The sequence below is a fragment of the Canis lupus genome, chromosome 23 (assembly GCF_011100685.1).
Source record: "Canis lupus familiaris isolate Mischka breed German Shepherd chromosome 23, alternate assembly UU_Cfam_GSD_1.0, whole genome shotgun sequence".
Lineage (NCBI taxonomy): Eukaryota > Metazoa > Chordata > Mammalia > Carnivora > Canidae > Canis > Canis lupus.
The window spans coordinates 46,062,152-46,084,684 of record NC_049244.1 but is presented as its reverse complement, the minus strand read 5'-3'; the positions used below and the strand labels follow the sequence as shown (position 1 = coordinate 46,084,684).

Below are 22,533 nucleotides of genomic sequence, written 5' to 3'. Positions count from 1 at the left end.
GAGAGCTCCCCTGGGGCTGCGTTTTCACTCCAGGCCATTCCCTTGTGACTTAGCTCGGTTTTGTAATTGCAAACTGTAGAACTGAGGGTGTGACAGCCTTGCTCTGTGCACTGGGCTGGTTATGCAATGTGGATTTCCTGCCCCCTCCTCCACCCTTCTGTGACAGGTGCCTTCTATTCTGCTATTAGGAGAGTGACCTCAATGACTAGTTTCTTCTAGGTTTCTGTTTCTGAATAGCTATCTTGTCAGAAATCTCTGCCTGCAGACTGCAGGGAAGAGAAATCGAGCTTTGAACCAGGAGTTTAATGCGGATGTTATAAAATATAACCCGCCTTCTTGAGGTTATGTCTTATCAATACATGTACAGCATTCTTTTAGAAAGCACTCTGATCCGAGTGATTCCTTGCCTGGAAGTTCATCCAAAAAAGTTGGTCCTGCTCATCATCCACACCCATGATTAAAAAAAAAAAAAAAAAAAAAAAAAAAAAGAAGGAATGTGCTTGGAGAGGTTTGCTACAGTGTTAGCCAGAACACTGAAACAATGGAAAGACAGCCTGACAGACAGCAGCCTATAGTTTGATGGAAAAATCCATATTGGTACCTACATGAGTGACGATGGCAACATGCCTGACATGAAAAAAATGCTTATATTCGATATAGGAAGTACAGAATATAACCTCAAAACTGCATTATTATAATATAGGAAATGAATATTAAGATGGACAAAGATTTGAAGCAAATAAAAATAAAGGAAAATCTTACTTTTCTAGCGGTAGGATTATCTTAACTTCCATTTCATTGTTATAATGTTGCTCATTTATTTTTAAACATTTCTCTATGAATAGTTGGACATTTGAACAGAAACACAGTGAGGAGCATGTCCATCTTCTCCTAATCCTCCTGCCTTGCTAACAAAAAAGGGCTTTGCTATGTTCAGGGTTGAGATGAATTCTTTTACAAATTCCAAACTTTAAACCTTGTTATTAAACAGCCATCAGTTTCCATGTAACAGGTTGACAATCCCCCAAATATGTTGGATTAAAATTTTTCTTTTAATAAAGAGATTTGAAATTCTATTCCAGTTACCAACTAGGTCTTTCAACTTCTTTAAAAAAAAGAAAAAAAAAAGGTTCCTATTATCCCTCTGGTGACTACTGTATTTTATCTCCATTGCCCCAGATTCTCTCCAAAAACTCTCTCAATCCAGTTTCTATTACCATCGGCAGCTTACATCAAGGTCAACGGTGACTGCTTGACTCTATGGTTAAATTCAAGTTTATAACCAGAAATTCCCATTACACTTAAAGCAGTCAACCCCCTTCTTCTCCTCTGGCCTTGGGTCACCAAATGGAGTGTCCTCTCTTCATCTTCTTCCTTCCCTTTTTTGACTTTGTGGCACTAATTCCCTTAGTAGAAACCACTGACTTCTGCCAAGAAACCCCAGACCTGCTAACCACATCAGACTCCATCCCCACATCCTACTCCAAGCAATATATATCCATCCAACATACATGTGTCCAGCAGTTACATCATTCATTCTCAATGGCTGCCATAATCCCCCTAAGGGGGTGAAAATGGGTTCTTGGCGGTGAGAAAAAAAGCTCTTACTCTTTAAAAAGTGTGTATGTATATGAAGCACAGGTGTAAATCCAACACAGAAATCAATACACAGTATAACTGCGGTATTAAAATTTCACTGGGAAAGGGTGATTAGGAGAAATATCTGAAAGGACTCCTGCAATGATGAGCAATAGTGAAATTAAAAGGTTGACAAAGGGCAGCCCCCGTGGCCCAGTGGTTTAGCTCCGCCTTCAGCCCGGGGCCTGATCCTGGAGACCTGGGATCGAATCCCACATCGGGCTCCCTGCTTGGAGCCTGCTTCTCCCTCTGCATGTGTCTTTGCCTCTCTCTGTCATGAATAAATAAAAATAAATAAAAAATAAATAAGATCTTAAAATAAATAAATAAATAATAAATAAATAAGATCTTAAAAAAAAAAGTTGACAAATACTGATCTACACTGTGCCAGGCATGCTTAGGTGCTAGGAATACAGCAGTGAAGAAAACAGACCAACAAACAAGTCATGAGAGAAACAAGCAAAAATATAGAATTGGTCAGGTGGTTAATAACTGCTAAGGAGAAAAGGAAATGCAAGGAGAGGGGTTGGAGAATTAGAAAGGGGAGACGTCTGGGCAGGAGGTGACAACTTCAAATACGGTGGTTAAGGAAGGCACTCCTGACAGAGTGGCATTTAAGTCAAGGCATGCAGGTGAGGGAGCAAGCCATGAGGATACCTAGGGGAATATCCGAGGGAACAGTATGTGCAAAGGCCCTGAGGTAGAAATGGTCCAGGTGCGATTGAAGTACAGTAAGGAGGCCAGTGGCTGGGGCACACTGCTTAAGGAGATGGGTAGCAGATAAAGTCAGAGGTCTGGCAAGGAGTCCTACCACAGGTCCATTTTCATGAGTTGGCTTATACTCTGAATGGAGAAGAACCCACTGGAAGGGTCTAGGCAGGGAATTGACATACACCCATTCAGTTTTTAAAGATCTCTCTGGCTGCTGCACTGATAGGAGATCGTAAGGAGGAGTGGAAGCAGAGAGACCAGTCAGGAAGCCCTTGGGTGGGAGCTGATGGTGGCCTGGACTGGGATGGAGCAGTGGGGATGGAGGGGAGCGGTCAGATTCTGAAGGGAGTGCCAGCAGGTTTTCCTCATGGATTTAACATGAGGTGCAAGAGTAAGACTCCAGGACGACGCCAAGGCAACTGAGGCGAGGGAGGCTGAGGGAAGCAAGTGCGAGGAAGGGAAGACTATGGGTGCAGTTTGGGACACAGTGAGACGCCTCATATCTCTGTCAAGATGTTCAGTAAGACTTTGAGGACCTACAAGTTTGGGATTCAAGGGGAATCCAGGCTGGAGATACCAGTCTGAAAGTTTTTCCAGTAAAAGCCATGCTACTGGATGGAGCTCCAAGGAAGTGAGCCAAGAGGGAGAAGAGAGATGGTACAAGAACGGAGTCATCCTCTAGAGGGATCCAGAGGCGAGGACAAACCCACAAGGTGGGTCAGGACAGCAGCCAGTGACATAGCAGAGCCCTGAGCGTGTCATGTCTGGGAGGGAAGCATTTCCAGGAGGAGGGAGTGAGCCATTGAGCCAGATATAGATCAGGTGAGAGGGGGACAGAGAGGGGGGCAGAGACTGCCCCTTGGGTCTGGCAGCTTGAAGCTCCTCGGGGCCTTGGGAGATGCAGGGTGGGTGCAGTGGATTCAAGCGGGAATGTGGAGGGAGGGGATGAGATGCTCAGAGCGCAGCTAAGTCCTGGGGAGGTTTTGCCAGAAGGGGAAATAGGAAAAAAAAAAAAAAAAGAGTAATAGCTGGAGGGCTTTGGTGAGATTTGCTTTTATGATTTTATTGATTGAAAGAGAGAGAGAGAGAGAGAGCACGCACGCGTGCGTGCAGGAGGAGGAGCAGAGGGAGAGGCCAAGGCCAATGCTGGGCTGGAGCTCACAACCCCGAGACCAGGCCCTGAGCTGAAATCTAGAGTCCGGCGCCTAGCCGACTGAGCCACCCATCTTATTTAAGACGAGAAAAGGACAGTGAGTTACCTGCGTGCTGATGGGACTGATCTAAAGAAGGGGCGAGACTATGAGGCGGGGGGGGGGGGGGGTCACCTCTGCACAGGTGGTAAGGGAGGTACCGTGAACCCTGCGGAGCCAGCCCGGAGGGGGCACCCCGCCAGACGTCCACCCAGCACCTGCCCTGAGCTAGTACTGCTCGCTCTGAGGCCGCGGAGGCCCTGCACAGTTGAGAGAAAGGTAAAATTTCATTTCCAGACAAGGAAATCGAGGGTTAGGGTATAAGACTTAGCAAAGGAGCTGCAGTCTGAAGCTCTCCTGCATTCCAAGTGTCCCGGTCCCTTCCCCGGTGGCCCCGTGGAACACTCTGTCTTCTAGGAGAAACAGGAACCCTTGCACCTGCTCAAGGTCACACGGTGGACTAGGCCCCGGCGCCTGGCTCTTGGGCCTGTGTTACTTTTCTTCTCTTTTACGGAGCTCGTCCCTCTCTGGGCCAAATGGTCACCGTTGCTGAGGCCCCTGTTCACGTCTGGAAGAGCCTACTCAGCCCAGGCCTTACCCTTCCCATTCTTTTTTGGTTTTACTCCGGTTTATTGAGGTTACACATATGATTACATACAGTGAAATTCCCCCTTCTTAGGTGCACGGGTCCATGAATTTGACGAATACATAATAAAGGCAAGTAAGTGCCATCACAGTCAAGATATAGAACACTTCAGGTGCCTGGTGGCTCGGTGGTTGAGCGTCTGCCTTCAGCCCAGGGTGTGACCCTGGGGTCCTGGGATCAAGTCCTGCATTGGGCTCCCTGCATGGAGCCTGCTTCTCCCTCTGCCTGGGTCTCAGCCTCTCTCTCTCTCTCTCTCTCTCTGTGTGTGTCTCTCTCTCTCTCTCTCTCTCTCATGAATAAATAAAAATCTTAAAAAAAAAAAAGATATAGAACACTTCCATCACCCTCAAAATTTCCCCTGTGCCCCCTTTGTGGTCAATGTTCTCCTTTATGGCCAACCCTGGGCAAAAGCGGATTCTGTTTTCCATCCTTATTATTTTGTTCTTTCCAGAATGCCATACGTATGGAATCATACAACATGCAGCCTTTTGAGTGTAGTTCATTTCAGTTAGCATAATGCATTTCAGATCCCTCCACGTTATTGTATGTACCAGTAGTCTGTTCCTTTTTATTACTGAGAAGTCTGTTATCTTATGGACGGGCCAAAGCTTGTTTATCCATTCACCAGTTGATGGTTATTTAAGATGTCTCCAATTTGAGGCAAATACAAATAAAGCCACTGTAAATGTAAATATTTGCATACGGTTTTTTGCGTGGACCTATGGTTTTTGTTTTTTTTTTGTTTTTTTTGAATGCTCTTAGACAAATATCCAGAAATGTGATTGCTGGGTCATATGTTAAGTCTATGTTCAGCTTTTTAAACACTGAAACAATTCAATATCCATATGCAAAAAAAAAAAAAGAAAATTAGCCTTGACCCTGTACAAAAAATAACTCACGATGGATCACAGACTGAAGTGGGAACCTAAAACTAAAAAAATGTCTAGAGGAAAAACACAGGCGAACCTATTTGTGATCTTGCAGGAGGCAAAGACTTCTTAGATTTGACATCCATAACGTGATACATAAAAGAAAAACAATTGAGAAACTAGATTTCATAAAAATAAGAGCTGCCTTTCAAAAGGCACTGATAAGAGAATGAACAGACCAGCGGCATACTTGGAGAAAATATTTGCGAATTACTTATCTGATAAAGAGCTCATATCCAGCATGTGTAAAGAATTCTCAGAACTCAATAATAAGAAACAATCCGATTTTAAAAATGCACAAAAGATATGAATGCACTTCACCCAAGAAGATATATAGAAGGCAAATAAACTCACAAAGTGACGCTCGGTATCATTAGTCACTTGGAAAACGCAAATTAAAACTCCAAGGAGGTAAACTACACACCTATTTAAAGGGCTACAATTTTAAAACGCTGCCAAGTGCCAGCGAGGATGCGGAACGACGGGGACTCCTACACGGCTGGTGGGAGGGTGAAACGGCACAGTCACTCGGAAAAAACCAATTGGCAGTTTCTTGCAAAATTACACGTGCAGGAGCTGGTGGGGGAGAGGCGGCAGGTGGACTGCAGGGGGGAAGCTGCAAGTTTGGGGAATGGGGAAATTGTTTTCGGTGTCGATCGAGGTGGTGGTTACAGGGCTGAGCGTCAAAATTCACAGAAATAGACACTAAAAAGGGAGAATTTTTTTAGAAATAGACACTAAAAAGGGAGAATTTTTTTACTGTGTTAATTATACTCGAATCTTAAAAATGGGGGGGGGGGTTGGAGTCAAAAGCAGAGAAAGCAACGCCATGTGTGCCTAGGCAATTTAACTTCTCGATGCTTCAGGCTTGTTGTTGGTTTTTTGTGTCGTTTTTTTTTTTTTTTTTTTTAAATCTATACTATCGTAAGAATTAGAAGATTTAAGTCTGTCATTTAGGTTTCACTGTATCTTGTAAGAATGAAAAGATTTGAGTCTCTATGCAATACAGGTAAAGACCCGGAACAGAGCAAGTGCTGTATCATTGTTGGCTGCTTGAGTCCTATCATCATTACTCATGCATTGTTCTTTGAGGAAGTTGGGCGATGAAAGGACAGAAAAGAAGGGCTCTGGGGGTGTCTGAAGACCGGGAGAGGGAGGCCCTCTGCCTCCTGCAGAGAGCGGAGGAAATCCGTGATAGGAGAATGAAGGCCGAGGACTGGTTCTGAATGCGCAGGCCAGTCCTGTCCTACTACTGTGGCATGGGCTGCCTGCTTCAATAAATAACTCCCTTTCACTTGTCAACAGCTAATTAAGTAATTTCTGGAGGCCAGAAGTGACTTGCCGGATTTAATGACAGCCCCTCCCCAGCTCAAAATGTTCAAATCCTTTCTCTGCATTATAGCCTCCCAAACCCAAAAGAACAAGACCAAACCAATCCAGATACACCATAGCCCATAGGGTTCAAGTGACACCTGCCCAGGTTTGTTTCAATGGTCTGCTCTCAGCTTCCGCCAAGCAAAGTCACCTGAGCGTTGGTCGGCAAATGGAGGGTTATTACCAGGGTTCTGGGGGGTCAGTATAGACTCAGGGGATTTTCATCAGAAATAGAAACCTGAGGGCGCTTGGGAGGCTCGGGTCATGATCCCAGGATTGAGCCCCACATGGGGTGCCCTGCTCAATGGGGAGTCTGCTTCTCCCTCTCCCTCAGCTGCTCCCCTGCTTGCGCTCTCTTTGTTAAATAAATAAATAAATAAATAAATAAATAAATAAATAAATAAATATCTTTAAAACAAAATAAACAAACCACCCCAAAAACCTGAGAAAATGTAAGTTAACTGTATAACTCGCAGGGATTAGTGCCCCGCTGGGTCACTCTCTCACCAGAGTGGAAATTGGAAGAGACTTCTTAAGAATGGGAACACTCCATGTGACTATTATTTTACCGCCTGGCTTTTCTATCTAGGAGGCAAATTGGTGCAACTTTTCTTTCTGCCTTTGCTTCGTTTTGGTTAACAAGCCTGCGTTTTGGGACAGGCTTCCCCCAGGTAGCCACCCTATCAGAGACACGGAGGTTGCCACGGCTTTTAGTAGGTGGGGAGATAATGGAGGCGGGTTTCTTGATAACTGCTGGTAAGAACCAAAATCAATAGCTGATCTCGAGCCAAGAATAGCAGGTTGGGTTGATGGTATGGTCTCAGCAGCTGGAAGCTCAGGAGGGCAGGGCACCGCAGAACAAGACCAGCTACCTCACTCTGTGCCCCCAGAACACAGAACACCCCGTCCTGTGTTCTGGGGGGGGGAACAGAGGCTCAGCACCTGCAAACTCTAAGATCTATATTGCCACTCTGCCATTCCTCCAAATAGCTGAGGAATTTCCTTATTTCACCCATCAACCTACCCATCTACATCATTCAAAATTGATCAGGACTTTTAAAAGCACAAGCACGAAAAAGAAATATTTAAAAAAAAAATTCCAACCACAATACCATGAACGTAACCAACGAAATCAATAATACTTATGTAATATCATCTACTATTCAGTCCATGTTCAATTTTCTCTGGTTTTCTCCAAAAATGACTTGTAGAAAGCATTTGTTCAAATTTTTTTTTTTTAGCAATAAGTCTCTGAAGCCGCCTCTAAGCTAGAAAAGTCACAGAAGTTTTCAATCATTCATTCACTCATTCATTCATTCATTTTAGGTATTTGTGTTTTCATGGGATAGAGAATGCTTCCAAGGTGGTAGAAAAAAAATACAAAAGCTACATAATGACGTATCCCTCAGTCTCCTTCTGCAGGAGCAATGTTATAAGTTTTGTGTGTAGCCTTCTAGAAATGGTGTCTGCCTGGATAAGCATGCCTGTCCCTGGAGCTGCTGTAGCACGGGGGTTAAGAGTAGACAGGAGTTCAAATCTCTGCTACTTACTAAGCAAGTCAATCTTGGGTGTGTTACCTCACCCCTGAGCCCTGGTTTTCCCTGAGGTAGGTAGGTCGTTGAGAGAATTAAATCAGGGAATTACTTAAATTAATTATTTGTTATTATATACATTTCCCTTTGGCTTTTTCCCAAATGGTAGAACGGTACGCATTTCTATTTTTTCCCCCGAACATATTTTGATGATAATTCCATACCTGTTCTCATAGATTCACGTCATCGTGTTTGGAACGTTTTCTTCCGTTGGCTTCTTTGCTCTTCCATCTGTGGATTTGTTCCTAACTCAAAAATCTCTGTTTCTCAGGCTCCTTGGTTGGTTTCTCTTCTGTCCCTGGCGGGTAAATGTAGGCGAGCCATAGGGCCCTTCTCTCCTCTAGTTACAGTTTCTCCACAGGTGGTATCCATTTCTCTGGCTTTCCATATAGGGAGGAGGCCAAGGAAGCCCTATGTCATAAAATCTAAAGAGATATTCACTCTCAGGGCTCATGCAAGAGGAGGTTAAACCCAGGGAGTGATGGTCCCTTTCAATTGCATGCCCCAGGCACCTTGCTCGCCTCACCCTATTTCCACCTCCCTAAATACTTCCACCTTCTCCCTAGACCTCTGGACACATAAATCCTATTTGGCACCTCTACTCACATATCTTAGCTGCAACTCAAACTTTAAATATATAAAACAGAACACCTGCCTCACTTCCCACTCCCATGTTCAAATCCACACCTTCTACTTCTCTGTGTCAGTTAATAGCATCACCGTTTATTCAGTTGCTTATCCTTGATTCCCTTCTTTCAACAAGTCCTATCTTCTATCTCCAAGATACATTCCAAATCTGATATCCACTCACCACCTCTACTGCTGCACATTAGGCCAGGCCCCTGTCTCTTGCCACTGGGAATGCTCTTCCCCCCACACCCAGGTCTCCCTGCTTTCACACCTGCCCTCCTTCCTCTCCCTACCCCCTTCTACCTGCTAATCAGCAACCAGAGCCATCTTTTCACATCATTAAGGAGATTGGGTCCCTCTCTTACTTAAAACTTTCCACTGGCTTCCCAGTGAATTTAGAATTAAAAGCCAACTCCTTACCGTGGTCAGGAGACCAGGACCCAGTGGACGCAAGAGTCTGATCTCTGACTTGCAATCACACGTCACCTCCTCTCGCTCACTAGACTCACCAACTTGCTGTCGCCCCACCTTATGCTCCTAACCCTGGAATGCTCTCCCCCAGATCTTTATACAACCGCTCCCTTCCTGGCATTTAGGTTCCAGCTCAGGTGTAACTCTGCTGACCACCCACATCTATTCACTCAATCACTCAAAATTCCATTACCCTGTTTAGTTTCTTCATTAACAGCAGCATTCTGTGAAAGTATCTGGGCCAACCCAGGTTCAAGAGAATTGGGGAAAATAAGTTCCTCTAAAGGGAAGTGACGTACGTAGAAGGAGGGAAGGAATTGACGGTGGCCATCTTTGGAGATAAACTATGGAATTTATTGGTTTACTTGCTGTCTGTTTATTCCCATTAGGTTCTAATCTCCACGAGACAACACAGACCTTGTCTAATGGACCTTGTCTAATCTTGTTTTATGGCTCTATTTCCAGGGCCCAGAACAGTGCCTGGCACATACTAGGTGCTCAGTAAATAAGTTAAGATGCACTTGATCAATGTTTGGGAAACTAAAATGGACTGAGCAAAACGTCCCCAGACTGGTCTTGCCAGGTTTGCTGATGCTATGCATACCGATGCCTCACCGGATAAGAGAAACCCTACATTTATAAAATATTTCATTTCTTCTGCAAACAAGAAAAACTTGCCCTGAACACAAAATCTAGAAATAGATTTGGCACGTTTTCTAAATGGAAAATATTTCTTGTATCACCAGAAATTACTTTCCCACAGCTTGTGTGACATCAGAATATTGAAGTTGACTGAAAAATATCCCATTTTTAAATCTTGGTGTGGACTAGAAACATTTTTTTTTTCTTTTTTGGTAGCAAAGGAAATAGAAATACTTCTTGATGTTTGAACTCCCCTGGATAGCCCCAAACTGAAAATCTCATTTCAAGACAGATTTAAAAAAAAAAGAAAAAAAAAAAAAAAGACAACTGAGAAAGGACAGTAGAAGTTTGGTCATCAACATGTACAGGTTTTGGCTACAAAGCCAGCAGTTGTTTATTTAAGTAATTATATGTAACCAAGGGCAGAAAAAATTCCCTCCAATCTCCACTTTGTTGGTCTTTACTGGTGAGTTCTATAAAATAATCCTGTGTTTAAACCTTTTTCTAAATCCCTTGTAAATTAGTAAGTGACAATGTATTCATCTGAAGGCTTGTAGTGATTTTTGAAGTTGAAAAGAAGGATTTAATTTTTGAAATTACATTTGCAGACTACCACTAATGAAATTTCTTCTAATCTTTGTTTTATCTTTAGTTTTCCCAGATTTGCTCAAAGTGATCCCCGTGAGCATCCATGTCAACGTCATCCTCTTTTCTACGATCCTGGTTGTTTTAACCATGGTGGGAACAGCCTTCTTCATGTACAATGCTTTTGGCAAGCCCTTTGAAACCCTGCATGGTCCACTAGGGTTGTATCTTTTGAGCTTCATTTCAGGTAAGGACACAATTCAACTTCTATTTCAAAGAACTTCTACGTTGACACAAAGACATGTGCTTTCCAAGGTGTCAAAAGACAGGGCTACCTACATGGAAAATTACAGTACATATACCTGGATGTCCACTGTAGCATTATATATGATCGTGAAAGTAGAGAAAAATGTAATTATCCAACAATAGGGAATTCTAGTTGTACATTGTGATAGTCTATATGAATAAATGACGCTGGCATTAAATTATATCTTTGAAGATGTAATCAAAAGGATGCATGCTTGCATCAAAAGGTTAAGTGAATAAACAGCGTATAAGATTTGCTAAATGTAAGATTTATAATCCTAAGATTTTTATGAGCCAAATTCGACTATAAATATTTATATTGTACATATATTCCTTTTAACCTCCATATAGATACACACTGTTCACAGTAGTTACCGCTGAGCAGTGAAATTATGGGTGATTTTCACTTTTTCTTATACTATTTAATGTTTTCAAATGTTCAATAATGTGCATTTATTTATTCATCATCAGGAAAATAAATGAAAATCATCGAAAAAAAAGTAAAGGGCCAGTGTTCTGCCCACATGAGTTGTCACATTCAGGCCTACCGGTAGGCTAATGATAGGCATAGCTGAGAAAAAATGAACTCTAAACTCAAAATCAGCTCTTCAATAAACATATCCTACTCAAAAACTGTTACTGATGGAAAAGAATATAAACTCCAGATGGTGCCACAAGGTGCTTAAGGTCTATTTACGTGGAGAAGAGAAACATGAGAAAAATCAAAACTGTACACATAACTTGCATGTAGCCATTCTTCTATGGGAGGGCTCTGGTTTCACCCCACCTCGAACTTGCAAAAAGACTTCGTGTTTTTCTCACATTCCCAGGAGGCATCCATGGTTCTCTTAATGATCCCAGGGGAGACATGGAGAGATTACAACCCACGCCAGCAAACGGTAGATTCAAGATCCCTATTAGACTGTTTCCTTCTCCTCCGACGTTGCCCTTTAGCTGCCACCAGACCCCAGGCCCCTCTGTGTCTGGACACCAGTCCCCTCCCGCAGCACAAATCAACTCCAGCCACCAACCTGGAGAGCTCCCTCTCTATGAAACAGAGCCTTGGGTTAACAGGGGGTCCCTCACCTCGCAGCATGATACGGCCTTTATCCACTAGTACTTGAGCACACTTCTGGGAGTCTTGCCTCATCCACATCCTGCTAATCAAATAATTCACTTCACTAAAGCAGTCCTCTCCCGAGTGGGGGTTCTGCTAATATTTTCCCCATGTCTTTCACGAGCAGATAACACAGTTTTAAATTGTACAGAAACGGTGACCCTAGGAGGGCAGAGTATGAGTCTTGCTCAGCCTGGTACCTCCAGCGAGGGCCTCTAGCATGAGGCTCTGGAAACAGCAAACAATTCAATACATGTTTGCGGACTTGAAAAAGCAAACCGAGAAGAAGGTGTTAGCTTGGGCACTTAGCACAGTTGAGAGAAATCAGAATTCAGATGGATGGGATTAGCAGAGCAAGCCCACCGAGGTAGGAGGACATGAGCCGGAGAGGGGTGGGATGAAGTCTCTACAGGAAGGCTGAGGGTTTCGAGGTGAGGGCAGAGGAGCAAGGGCACAGGTACAAGGCATGGACAGACAGAGCGAGACAGTGAGTCAATGTCATGGTGGGTCTGGGTGAGAAGTGGATATTGACATCACCTCCCGCTCCCCCTCCACCTCCTACCAAACTGGTAGGTCTGGATGGCATCTGTTTTAGTGAAGACCATTAAATCCATCAGAGGCCAGCCAGAAAACAGACTACACACTATTTTGACGGAGGCAATCTAATGTTCAGCAGTGGCTTAAATAGGGTCCCCAGACTAGCAGCCTTTGCCTCACCTGGGAACTTGGTAGAAAAAGCAAACTCTCAGCCCCATTCCCCCCTTCCCCCCAGACCTGCTATGCATCAGAAACTCAGAGTTGGCAGTGGGGAGACGGAAGGAGGGGGGTGCCCTGCAATGTGTCCAATGAGCCCTTCAGGTGATTCCGAGACGCAAGCTGAGCTTTGAGGGCCAGGGTTGTCAGGAACCGATTCAACAGGTGTTAGAGGACGGGCAACACGAAAGCGAGACCCTAAGGTAGCTCAGAGACGGGGATCTCAGGAAGGCAGCTGCCGGTCCCAGGGCTTCAAGAACCGAGGGAAGAGCTTGGAGTGAGCAGAACCTAGATGCTTGAGAGAGGCCGGGGGCCCCGGGTCTCAGACCTTGGAGGAGATGACACTGTCACAGCTCCGGGGAGGGGCAGAAAGGGCTGGGGAAGCCGCCCAGGCCTGGATCCCACTCCTCTTCCCCTCTCCGGCGCTGTGCTTTGACAGAGCATAAAGGGAAGCCGCTGACAATGCAGAATTGGAGCCCGGGTAGTCTTGACCCAGCATCACAAAGCAGAGGGAAAAAAAAAAAAGTGGGTTTGAAGCTGAGATACAACAGCTTATTAACTGGCACAGCCATCTCACACTCCAGCTTCTGAATGAAATTCAGAAGAGCAGCCCATTTGGAAGACAAATTATTTGACAGTTCTAACGGACGACTGAACTAACGGTATTTGAAAAGCAAGATGACTCAGAGAATGCAGAATTTAATCCAAGTCCCAGATCTTATCTCGGCCCTTGGCCAAGTCGAATGCAAAGAAAACCTGAGCTCAGAAACGTATGCGGGAACGCGCTTACGTTATATCTTATTTATCTTTGAACTTGTTGCAAAAGCAGGTCCTCAATAAAGGTTTGTGGATGAGGGCAGGAGGAGAAGGGGAGAAAGGAAAAGAAGGAGCCGGCTCCCGGTCTGTCTTGCAGAAGAAGAAGGCGTAGTATTTGCACATGATCTGCTTTTTAAGCTCTAGATTCTTATTTAAAAAAAACAAAACAAAAGTCTCAATAACTTTTTAAAAAACTGTGCATGCCTACAAAACATGTGTAGGGGTCAAAGGGACTGATGGTTTGTGACCTTTGGAGATAACAGATCACTCTTGAATCACAGACCACCTTCTTCTGCTTCAATCTACGTACAGTCACCAGAAGGCTCTGGAGGCTTGGAAATGGTTATCTGACGTTGTAATACTCACAGAGACCTCAGCTCTACACCCTCAATGTGGAGGGAGGGAGACGTATAGCCTTATCACAAACCCTGTAACTCTGAGCCAACAGATCCACACACAAAGAGGGAGAGCTTGTATTAGGGAGCCCTTTTGTTCCGGTGTGAGTCATTCCACTGGAGACCCCCTTCCTGGCCCACGGGGCGCAGGGGGCGGTTGTGGGGAGGGGCAGCTCTCTTCCACTGAGTGTCCTCTGCTGTTTCTCTACTAAGGTGGCCTTCTTCATAGTCAGCACAAAACTCCTTTCTCCTTGGACCTCCTTTCTCTCCTCTCACTCACCCCTGGGCTCTTCAAGATTACCCCTTTCCTTGTGCTGAGATCATTCAGGTTGCCTATCTGCTCCCTTGCTGGATGAGGACCCAAGGCTTGGCATCCTGAGGCATGAAGATAGGGAGAAGAAAAGAGAAGCGGTCTTCCTTTCGTACTCCCAGAGTAGCAGTGCTCTGAGCATCCCCTTATGTGTTGCAATGTGCACGCCAGACCCTGGAGACACAGAAGGAAAGGGAACAGACCTTCGAATTAGGCCACCAAAGGTTTAAGGCACTGCAGCTGGCTCATGCAATGACCGGATAACCTTGTTGCTGTCCTGGACCAGATGTTGCTTCCACTTCTCAGGGCTTCCAGTTTGGTTCATCATAGTCCTCAGCCTTCTTCGTGCAGCATTTCTGTCCACTAGCAGTGTCCGTGAGACACGTGCAACTCAGTTCATTGGCTCTTTCTCATCTTGTCGATTGTAAACTAGATTTGAGAAATCTTTCCCCGAGTTAGGATGTTAGCAATACCTTAATGGTCCCTCTTAGTTCATTTTGGGCTGTGATTCTCTTTCTGGACTCTACACTAGAATCACTTGAAGAACTTTTTTAAAATGCTCACCCCCGGGCCCCATGCTACACTAATTAAATTGGAGTCTCTGGGGGTGGAGTCTGAGTGGTGTGTTTTTTTTTTTTAAATGATGTTTCTTTTTTTTTAATTTTTATTTATTTATGATAGTCACAGAGAGAGAGAGAGGCAGAGACACAGGCAGAGGGAGAAGCAGGCTCCATGCACCGGGAGCCCGACGTGGGATTCGATCCCGGGTCTCCAGGACCAAAGACAGGCGCTAAACTGCTGCGCCACCCAGGGATCCCCTGAGTGGTGTGTTTTTAAGCTCTCTCAGTAATTCTACTGTGTGACCCATGTTGAGAACCACTGATGGAGGTGCATATGTTTCCCTGATTCAACAAACCCTGACCGAGAGCCCACTATGTGTCAACCATTAGAATAGGCACTGGTGATAGACACCACAACCCATCCGGCTCACAGTCCTGCCTTCATGGAATCCACAGTTTAGTGGGAGAGTCAAACAAAAGCAAACTTAAGTAATTAAAGATGACAATCACTCCAATAAGGGTGATAAATGTGCTGCTAGACTAGAAAATGAAGGAAAAGGGAGGATGGGTAGCAAGTAGTACAGTGGTCAGCAAGTAGTTCTAAGGATACAAAGGAGCTGAGGACTCCCAGAGACTTTCCCAAGAAGAAGAGAAAGACACATAAACACCCTAAGGGAATATATCAGCTCGCCATAGGAACTGGAAGAAGGCCCTTGTACCTTGGGGTGGGTAGTGAGGGAGAAATGGGGAAAAAAAATCATTAGGAAGACTTGTTGATGCCTATTAATGTCAGGCTTCAAAAACCATGGTAATTCTTTTAGAATTGACTCTAATTGCATTGAGAAGCTGGTGAAAGATTTTAAGAAGATGTCAGAGGGTTGATTTACCTCTCTGGTGAGAGACTAGGCTATTGCCTTGGACATGGAGAGAGATGGATGGACTCTAAAAACATTTTGAGAGTAAATCCAAAACCTTATGCAGGCAGGCTTAAGCAAGTAGACAGGGGTGGCATTAACCAAGATGAATAAGACAAGGGGAGGAACAGACTTAGAGATTCGGTCAAGGAGAAAGAAGTTGAAGGAAGAGCTTAGCATTCGAAATCAATGTTCTATTTGTGGTACGTCAAGTTTAAGGCCCTAGGAGGTACCCGAGTAGAGATGGCAAGTAGCCAGTGGGATATATGAGTCTGGAGCTCAGAGAAGAGGTCTAGACAAAAGACATAAATTTAGGAGTTGTCAGGATATAGATATTATTTAAAGCAATAGAAATGGATGACATCATCTAGAGAGAGAATGTGGATAGAGAAAAATTGGCCTGGGACCAATCTCTGAAGAACACTGTCAGTTCATTTTGGGGGTTGAGGAGTGGCCAGCCAAGGACACCGACTAGGTGTGTCCAGAGAAGAGAGAGGAAAACCAGGAGGCCATGTCGTTCCTGAGGCTCTAAGACAGGGATGTTTCAAGAGGATTGCTGAACAGTGAGCTTTGTGAAAACATAAATGGAAGAGAAAATGGGAGGGGAAGGCAGAATGGGGCAAACAGGGTGGGATACACTTCCCTCAAGGTGTGTAATGCAGCGGGGGAGAGAGAGATGTACACAACTTAAGGAGGTAGAGAAAGAGAGGGACGGAGAGAAGAGGCAGCTGAGCCTAGGAGTAACTGGATCCATAGTCTCACACTGGGGCGCTGATCCATGAGGGTCCATCTTCCTATATTCCATTCTAGAAGTTTCCCAGTTGATGGTGGAGTCCCAGGTCTGCAAGAAAAGAGAGCGGGCTGGGTGGAAGAGTTGCCATGGATCAATCACAGAACATCCTAGAGAGTTCAGTGGAGACTGAACACAATATGAAAGCTATTGACTCGGGCCTTTTAGAGGTGATGAGAACCTCCAAAATGTGAACTTACTGCAAATTGTATTTATTGTGTCTTCTCTTCCACGTAGCATCATGTTATGGGTTATACCAAGCAAGGCAAACGGATGCAATGACTGTCTTCCTCTAAAAGGTGGGGGATGTTCCCCGGGCTCCTGGGTGGCTCAGTCAGTTAAGCATCTGACTCTTGATTTGGGCTCAGGTTGTGATCTCAGGGTCGTGAGATCGAGCCCTGCATCGGGCTCCGAGCTCAGCGTGAGGTCTGCTTAAGATTCTTTCTCCCTCTCCCTCTACTCCTCCCCCCACCCCCCTCCCCTCTCCCTTTCAAATAAATAAATCTTTAAAAAATAAATAAATAAAAGGGGGTTGTTCCTAGGATGGGTCTAATTCATTACGCTAATTACAACTATGGTGTGGAAGATAAATCAGCACAGTCCCAGTGAAACACATGGACAGGAAAATAAAGAGGGGCACAAAAATCGAACACGGCTTACGTTACACATCAGGTTTAGCACTCCTACCATCCCGGCCTCTGTCATATGTCCAGGGCATATGATTCGGCAACTGGCGGTCACACACTCTCTGGGCCTTATTTCCACTTCCATCCTTACAAAGAAACTGTTACCTAAAGTCCAAGAAGCAGATGCAGGGATGTCCAGGCATCAACGCCACCACACCTGAGGAAGGATGGGCAGTGAAAATATTCTGCTAGTCTCTCAGCCCAGATCTTAGGAGGCCGCAGAAGGCAAGAAGTAAGATGAGCCGGCCCACAATGGCTTGGCCAGGGACCAGGGCTTCTGCTTTGATGCGCAGGTGGCCCGCAGATTGGCCAGAGAACTGTACTCCAGGTTACTCACCTTGAGGGTGCCAGAGAAGGACTGGGTGTTTTTTGTTTATTTTTAAAAATATTTTATTTATTTATTAATAAGAGACACACAGAGAGAGGCAGGGACACAGGCAGAGGGAGAAGCAGGCTCCCTGCGGGGAGCCCGAGGCAGGACTTGATCCCAGGACCCCAGGATCATGACCTGAGCCAAAGGCAGACACTCAACCGCTGAGCCACCCAGGTGCCCCCAGAAAAGGACTGTCTAACTCACTGGGCCCCGTACCCAGCCATGACCCTGTGCAAGCAGATGCTCAATCTTGTTCTATCACAATTGCAAATAGATTCCCAACCTTTTTTTTTTTTTCTAACGGATTCTCATCCTCTTCAAAACATGCACGTGTGTCCTCCTTTCTGTTTGATCTGGAGTCAAAGCCCAAGTCCTTGCTATGACCTCCAAAGCACCACCCGCCCACCCACCAGCACCCTGCTGTGCCCTCCACCCCAGAGCCCCCATCCCTCACCCCCGACCACACAGCTCACCCTCTTACTCCTCTCTCCTGGCTCTCTGCCTCTCTCGGCCCAGACCACCTGGGGCCTCTGCACAGACTGTTCCCTCACCCCCCAAATGCTGTTCCCCTCAGATAATCTACTTTCTCATTCCCCGACTTCCTTTAAGAGGCACTAAAATGTCATTTTCTCCCTGACGCTTCCCCTGGCCACCCCCTTCCCTGCTTTATTTTATTCTCCTTTAGTGCATGTCACACTCTGCTAAGCGCTGGAATGTTCCTGCTTATCTTGTCATTTATGGCCACATTTCCACCGTCAGCTCCCTGGGGTAGGGCTTTCTGGCCGCACACCCGGGACTGGATCCCAGTGCCCGCAACAGTGCAGCAGGCACCCAACAAATATTTGTTGAATGAGTGAGTGAAGCCGAAGCAGCTCTGTGTATTTCCTGGCAGCAAAGGATATTTTCCTTTTCTGAAAGTCGATTCAAATTAGAGGAAGATTGTGTTTTTAGATCATCTCTTCTTTGCGCAAATCCGCGCTCTCACTATTTGTAAGACTCAAGCCAGACGTAGGCTCCTCCGCTCTCCAGTACAGAAGACAAAGAGAAAAAGCTGAACCACACTGGTGGTGTTCCTTCATCCACACCTGCTCCTTGGAAATGCGTGACTAAATTGCTCCCATCACACCCCCAAAATCTACTTTTAGGTATTAACTTGCTCTACTCGTCCCTCTGCCCCTCTTCTAGATGGCAGCTCATGCTTGGTCTCCCCAGCATGGTGGAGTCAGAACTGCTATCATTTGCAGAAGAAATTATTGCTGGAGACCTCACCTTTGCTGGCTGGCTCTCTACTGAGATTGCATGATTTCATAGAAAATTAGTACCTACACCTGCAAAGCTGCGGCTTTCCCACCCCCATTTATCATCTTTCAAGACTCCTTAAAGAAGGAAATTATCAATTTATCATTCTGTAGAGGAAATGGAATGCCTCAAATATTTGTCATCTATGAGAGAGTTTAAGGATGACGTGCTAGCTTTCTGGAAATGTTGGCCATTACTTCAAATGGAATTGAAATTCTAATTTATTATTTCCCAAAATACAATCTTAGTGATAATAAGAGAATGTATCAGAGCTTTTTTTTTTTTTTTTTTTTTTTTTCCACCTGCAAGGATGCATCTTCACTGAAACCCATGGTACCCTGGACTCCCATGGATCCTGGCAGGATGTTTCCCACCCATAAAGCCGTGGTCACCCTCAGGGTCAGCCAGGGATGAAGAGGCAGCTTTCTTGTTGGCTGTGACCTTTGTTCCCTCTACTGTAAGGGCTGGAGGAGAGAGGCCGTCCCAGACAGCTGCCAGGGGACAGTCATGAGTGTGCAGTGTCTAGCACATTACGAATGTTTGTTAATTGACTGGTAATTCATTGTGTGACAGCCCTATAACTCAGCTATCCTTTTCAGCCAGGGATTAACTCAGTAATCAGTCATTAAAGGGGTAAAAAAATATTACAGTACCAGCCAGATGGCAGGGCAATCAAACACATAAAGGAAAATGGCCGGTCTTTGAGTAAGATGCAAGGCAGCAAAGCCTGGGTCCTGGGCCTGGTTACGTTCCAAATTCTAGCTGGGGCAAGTCTTGGCAGGCTTTCCTACACCTAGTGTGCTCTACCCTTTCTTGTGAGCAGGAGTGGGGTTGGTCAGACAACCATGTGAGGCATCTGTCCAAACGGCCCCAGCCGAGTTTGAAGAAGGAAGAAGGAAGCATGCGGGCCCGATCCTCACATTTGTGAGGCCTTGAGCAAGAGTATTAATGAAAGCCCACATACCCCATGTCTAAACATTTAAAAGTTACAAGCTAATAAACTAGCCAACGAGATGTGTTTTATCCTTCTGCCTTGACGAACGTCTCTCCAGAAGGACCTGGAAGGTCAGATTCAGGTTTAGAATTCTGGACTTGACTGGGGTGATGGAGGACAGCTGGTCTGTGTCTGTCCACTTCCCTCCCCCTGCCCGGTTCCACTCACACGGTAATGGGCCTCGAGTATCCCTGTGTGGACACTCCCCATGCACATCCAAGCTCTGATCGTGCCCATGCCCTCGAGATAGCTCCTCCTTGGCCATCCTCAGGCCTCAGCGCTGTGCACCACCTGCTGGAAAGTCTGCCCTTGGGAGGACTGACCCAAGGAAGAAGATGCTCATGCAGTTCTGCAAATGTGCTCAGAGCTGTTTGGGGAAGGAATTCCCAGGCCCCAAGAGTATGGTCTAGGAAGGTGGGTCAGGGACCAAAGATGGGCTCATCCCATTGACTTGAAGGGTTCCTCTCCTGTGGGAAGGGGTCTCTCTAGAAAAGAGAGAGCAGGCATCCCTCCAAATGGGGGAGCCATAGCAGGAGCCCCCTAGCTGGGGACTAAAGAACATATTGGAAAATTGCTGAGCCCTACTTCCGCCATCACCCCCATCCCTTACATACCTCTCTCCATGTGCCTCGTAGCCAGGCCACAAGGAGAAGGTACACTCCGTGTGTATCTTTTGGGCCATAACTCATAGTCACCCTTGGTCCCACATCTCCTTTAGAGCCGTGGCCAGAGGGAAGCAAAGACGTCCTAATGTCACCATGAGTTGTTTCCCTTCTCATCTCTTCGTAGTCACGAGGGTGGCAGAGACTCAAGCTCAGTTGCTATGCTCCGTCTCTGCAATGGCAAGGGTGACCTCGTGGTCAGCTCCAGAAGCCAGAGCACAATCCCCAGACCGTCCTCTCAGCTACTGGACCGTGCACACTGTTTTGGGAGCCCACACGCTTGGGTGATTAGCTACGGGTAAAAGGCTGTGAGTCTCAACATACCCCAAGCAACCTTTACTTTAAGAATTTGAAATACAGTCTTACTATGACGCTGTCTCCTTAACAAAGTAGTGCCTTTAAAATATTTAACAACTTGAAAAGGAAACCAAGCTTGAATTTTCCTTTCAAGCACGGAGGAAACGCAGTGTTTCGCTCCTGTCTGAAATCCACCATCTCCTCAGACAAAGAAGGCTCTTTTGGTAAAAGCAATGGCATTTTCTCCACAATTTTCAAATAAAAGATAAAGAGAAAACAGCATTGCAGCCTTTTTGTTGGATCTAACAAGAAAGGAATAATACGGTTTTGCCAGCGGAGAGCTCTGGCTTTAAGTTCAGAATACAAAAATAGGCTGACAAATTTTACAAAGGAATATTCTCAACTACGGCTCTGAGACAGGTAAAAAGTGAAGTTTCAAGAAAACTAGATCATTTGGTTATTTGGGGCTATATTATGATGATGATCAAGCTGATTGGGCCAGTCCTATGTGACGTTCTAAAATGGAAGCAGTGTGATTTCTCCTGCCCTGCTCACCCCACCCCTCACCCCTCACCCTCACACGGTCCATTTTCTCCCTTGATCCCAATCTAAACCTGTATTTTGGGAAAAGAATGGGGGGGGGGCCCATCATCTGCATTCCAGCTCATGTCCAGCCCACTCCCCCCACATGGTCCAGCCTCCCTTTGCTCAGCTGACTTCCTACCGCTACTTCCAAAGACCCTTCCATGCTGCTGCCCACCCTCTCGGTAACAGCCACCTGTACCTCCCTAGTGGTTACACTCACTGCAATTGGCTTACAATTGTCTTACCCCATCCGGTTATACTCTCTGCTGGCGCAGAAACCATATGCATTTTTTTTATAAATTTATTTTTTATTGGTGTTCAATTTGCCAACATATAGAATAACACCCAGTGCTCATCCCGTCAAGTGCCCCCCTCAGAGGGTCACCCAGTCACCCCCCACCCCTGCCCACCTCCCCTTCCACCACCCCTAGTTCGTTTCTCCAGAGTTAGGAGTCTCGCAAGAAACCTCATGCATTTTCTTTAAAAATCTCCACCACTGTCCCGGTGCTGGGCATGTAACCAGTGGGATAAATAAATGAATGAGTGAATTAATGAATGGGAACTTAAGCCACTAGAATGCTGTTCCCAGGGTGTTTGAATTAACTTTAATTGAGGAGCAAACAGCACTTACCCCTCCTAAAGGAGTCCTAAACTTAATGGGCGAGTATTTGGAGGAACAAAGCACTGTAATGCGGTCTTTGGGTGGTCTATTTGATATAAGGTGTTTGGGTGTGTGGTGGGGTGGGGTAAGGGATTATGATAAAGGTCTTGCAAGATTTGAAAGGAATCCATAAAGTTCAGAGGACTAGCTACCAATTAGTAAGCATTTATATGTGTCAATTGTACTGACAAATACTAATCGTGCACCATCCTTATTATCCACATTTTATAGATGAGAAAATTGAGACTTGGAGATGAAAACTGTCTAATTTCACAGAGTCAGTGGAAGAATTAGGGTCTGAAGCCCAGTTGGTTTGACCTAAATCAGAAGACCATCTTAGCAAGCTTCCTACTAACTGGAACCCAGATGTGGTGGCTTGGGATGCAACTCTAGCCATGGGAGTCCTTGGTATCCTGGCTACCCAGTGTGCTCCTGATCTTCCTGCCTGCCTCTGCCCCCTGTACCATCCACTCATCTAGGGGTCTCCATTCCCCATCCTCAGGGGAGAGGGCCTATCAGGGTTTCCGGGCGCCACTCAGTCTGTCTGTCCTGCAGAGAGCTCACCCCAGACCTCAGCTGCACCAGTTAAGATTCGATTAAGCTACCG

The 22,533-nt window shown here is 45.6% G+C and overlaps 1 protein-coding gene across 2 annotated transcripts in view; it reads left to right on the top strand.

Moving 5' to 3' along the window:
- The window catches only part of CLRN1 (clarin 1), a 38,849-nt gene that overhangs the window by 12,794 nt on the left and 3,522 nt on the right, over window positions 1-22,533 (top strand). For both annotated transcript variants that reach the window (XM_038570193.1, XM_038570194.1), the window contains one exon: window positions 10,476-10,655. In XM_038570193.1, coding sequence (XP_038426121.1) covers window positions 10,476-10,655 — 180 coding nt within the window. The remainder of the gene's footprint in view (window positions 1-10,475; window positions 10,656-22,533) is intronic.